Genomic DNA, 3,304 nt, shown 5'->3' with positions numbered 1-3,304 from the left:
GAGCTTGTTTACGCTAGCGAAGCTTATATCCTCAAACCTCCAGTTTTCATTGGAACGGTAAAGCCACCCATAGTCCTGCATCCTCGATTTGCCATCACTTCGCAGCGACCCACTCCACGCCTACGGATTTGTGGCGGTTGAAAGCTGAGTTGTGTGGCTCGTTCTATATGGGCCAGACTATGCTAAGCCTGCTCAGGTGCTCAACACCACGGAGCACGAGAGTCAACTTGCTTGGCGCAAAGCATCAATTTTGGTACCCTTTTTCAGCAAAAGTTGTGTGCCTCAATAAATGGAATCATATTGCACCCTGTAGAACCAAGAGCTGTCTAAACTTGAGAGCGCTACGGAATCCTTCAAAAGCAGCTCTCCGACCAAGACATCTTTGCCAGCTTTGGATGAGACCCGCGACAAAGATTTTTTAACTGTCGGAACAAAAATATGACGAAGCCAGCTGGAGACAAGGCCAAGGATCGAGATCCAAGCTTATACCATAATCAGTCAGAAATCCGGGTCCAAAATGACGACTCTCGATTCGAGTTAAGGTTCTTCAACACTGAACTATATTTTTCAAAAACTGGTATTATGCTAATCATATCTTGTATTGCAGCCGCTGGTGGCTCATATCATACGTGTTCCCTATGATTGCAGGAACTCTTGGTCCTGTAGCGTCGGCATTCAGTATTTGCTCCCTAAGCCAGTCATGGGTGCAACATAGTTCCCCTCGCACCAGCGTGAATGGAGTGAATCTTTTTCCTGACCCAGCCTGGTAGGTAGCTGCGGGCGAGAACCTATGAGATCATGCGCTAATCGCCAGCATGGTTGTGCAGGTTGACTACTCTGAAAGCCATACAGCTGTTCTTGGCTCTCGTGTCGAATATGTTCCTCCTGTTAGACATGACAAGAAAGGTTCGCTTCACCATTGCGGAACCAATCACAATAATAGGATGGTAAGGGGTCATAGTCCTCCAAGCGTCAGACCACGCAGCTTAAAGCTCAATCAGGTACATTTCTGCCATTTGCCTCGTGTGTCTTCATGCAATCGCATCCGGTCCCTTACTGAACAGCCTGGGGATTTCCGCAGACGAGAAGCTATGGTCGCAGGCTTTCTATTACGGCATCTGGTCTGCCATTTTGTACTTCGTCGCAGCGTCAGTACTGGTCATTACGTTCTGGGGCTCACTACACGGCCATTACGAGGAGGACTTTAATCTAAGTCACAGTCAGCGAACGCTCATGCTACAAACCATGATATTTCTCACGCTCCTGCTTTTGAGCGCCCTCCTTTTCTCCAAGCTTGAAGATTGGAATTACCTCGATGGAGTCTATTGGGCTAATGTTACGCTCTTCACCATTGGTTTTGGCGACATCGTTCCCACCACGGTACTTGCGCAGGCTTTGCTGATCCCGTATGTTCTTATTGGCATCACTAGCCTCGGCCTTGTCATCAATTCGATCCAAAGTATGATACTTGAGCGTGGGAGTCAGCGCCTCGACGCCCGGGTAGGGGAGAGAAGCCGTCTAAATACTCTGCAGAAAATCATTCGCAAGGGAAAGGGCGACATGTTGATCCCCCTTGAGTGCGGTGATTCGCTCGCCAATGTTTCCGCCAAAGAGCTTGAGCGGCGTCATTCCGAGTTTGAATTGATGCGTGCCATACAGAAAAGGGCGTCCTCTCGGAGAAGATGGGTAGCATTGATCATCTCTGCGATGTCCTGGCTTTGCCTGTGGTTTTGTGGCGCCGTCGTCTTTTTTAAATGTGAGAAGACAGCCCAAGGCTGGACTTACTTGGACGCTGTCTATTTTTGTTTCATAGCATTTACAACAATCGGCTACGGCAATCTGGTTCCCAAGTCCAACGCCGGGAAGTCTTTTTTTGTTCTCTGGTCATTGCTTGCTCTGCCGATTCTCACCATCCTTATATCCAATGCGGGAGACACAGTTATCAGGGTTGTCAATAACATTACAATCCGAGTGGGAAGCATCACTCTTCTACCTGGACGTGGGGGATTCGGTCACAACATGAGGCAACTCGTTCATCAACTGAGCTGCGGCTACTTGTATTCCGAGTCTGAAGCAGACGCAAGTTTCGATTTGGAGAAGGGAATAGCTCGACCGATTGGAATGCCCGAGCAAAGAGTGCCCAAGATAAATAGTAGGGACGGTCAAAGCCGTGATACTAATAGCAGCACTCCAAAGACCTTGGCCTCCCAGATGGGAAGTCCAGGGTCTTCACGACGCCGTGCACCAGGACAGCCTATCTCCACACAGCGATTTGCTGCTGCTTGCAACGCCAAACTTGACAATTTTCCCACAGGGGACGACTTGCACCTTCTCCTCATATCTGAGATCCAGAATGTGGCAGAAACTATCCGTGACGATCGGCATCGAAGGTACACGTTCCAAGATTGGGCGTGGTATTTGCGCTTGATCGGTGAGGACGAGCGCGACCCAGACGCCCATCGTGAGGTGAGGCCAAAAGAGAGAACAAGACCGATGAACAAGATCTGCCTAGCGGGGACAAAGATGCTCCATCGTCAGCCGAGTGTGCGGAGACATGGTGAAGACGAGGAGAACCAGACCGAGCGGAACCAGCAGCCGACCAGAAACGATACTCACCCAGTGAAATGGTCATGGGTCGGGAACCAAAGTCCTTTGCTTAGCAGTAAAGAGGAGAGCGAGTGGATATTAGAGAGGCTGATGGAGAGGTTAAGGGAGTTGCTATGGGAGAGCAGCAGGCAGCATCAGGATATTGTGCGAGAATCGTCGTGACTTGAGTTCCGTTTTACATTTAGGGTCTATTTGATCCAAGTAGCCTAGCCTGAAGAGTTGTATGGCTTTCTGTGCATAGTCTCTTGCTGCAGTACTCCAGACGGGAGTGCCCTGAAGTATCTCGGATGTCTTCTCCGACACATTGGCCGCAGATTTTATATAAGGACTGTTTTGTGATTTTGGTATTGCAATGTCTTTCCGATGTTGGCCAACACTAGCTTGACTATACTTGGATTGTATGCAGTGACCAATCTTGGGTTACATTGTGGGTAGTGGCAAATGAGGCCTTTGGATTGCGCAGGACCAGAGAGTTTTGCCCGGTATGCGTGTTGTCACAACGCCCAGTGGACTTCAAAGAAAGAGGCTGATGTACGCAAGAGATGGAAGGCACCAATTGTCTCGTGATTCAATCATTGAGCTGATGAATGTAGCTGCTGTATGTATAGACCTTATTGGCCGCACCTTTGGTACACGGTTAATAATATCTGGGGAACTGACGTCTCCATAGATGGTTATTCAAAGTAAGAAACAAACA

At 48.9% G+C, this 3,304-nt stretch overlaps 1 protein-coding gene across 1 annotated transcript; it reads left to right on the top strand.

Annotated features, from left to right (window-relative positions):
- Nucleotides 1-815: 815 nt before the first annotated feature.
- Nucleotides 816-2,769, top strand: J3458_001486 (uncharacterized protein; the record flags this gene model as incomplete). The annotated part of the gene is made up of 2 exons (XM_066116746.1): nucleotides 816-906; nucleotides 1,082-2,769. The coding sequence occupies 2 exons, from the start codon at nucleotides 816-818 to the stop codon at nucleotides 2,767-2,769; spliced, it is 1,779 nt and encodes a 592-aa protein (XP_065978632.1).
- Nucleotides 2,770-3,304: the final 535 nt, after the last annotated feature.

Source organism: Metarhizium acridum (assembly GCF_019434415.1).
Source record: "Metarhizium acridum strain ARSEF 324 chromosome Unknown scaffold_1, whole genome shotgun sequence".
Classification (NCBI taxonomy): domain Eukaryota; kingdom Fungi; phylum Ascomycota; class Sordariomycetes; order Hypocreales; family Clavicipitaceae; genus Metarhizium; species Metarhizium acridum.
The sequence above is the reverse complement of the archived record's forward strand: the minus strand, read 5'-3'. Positions and strand labels throughout refer to the sequence as shown.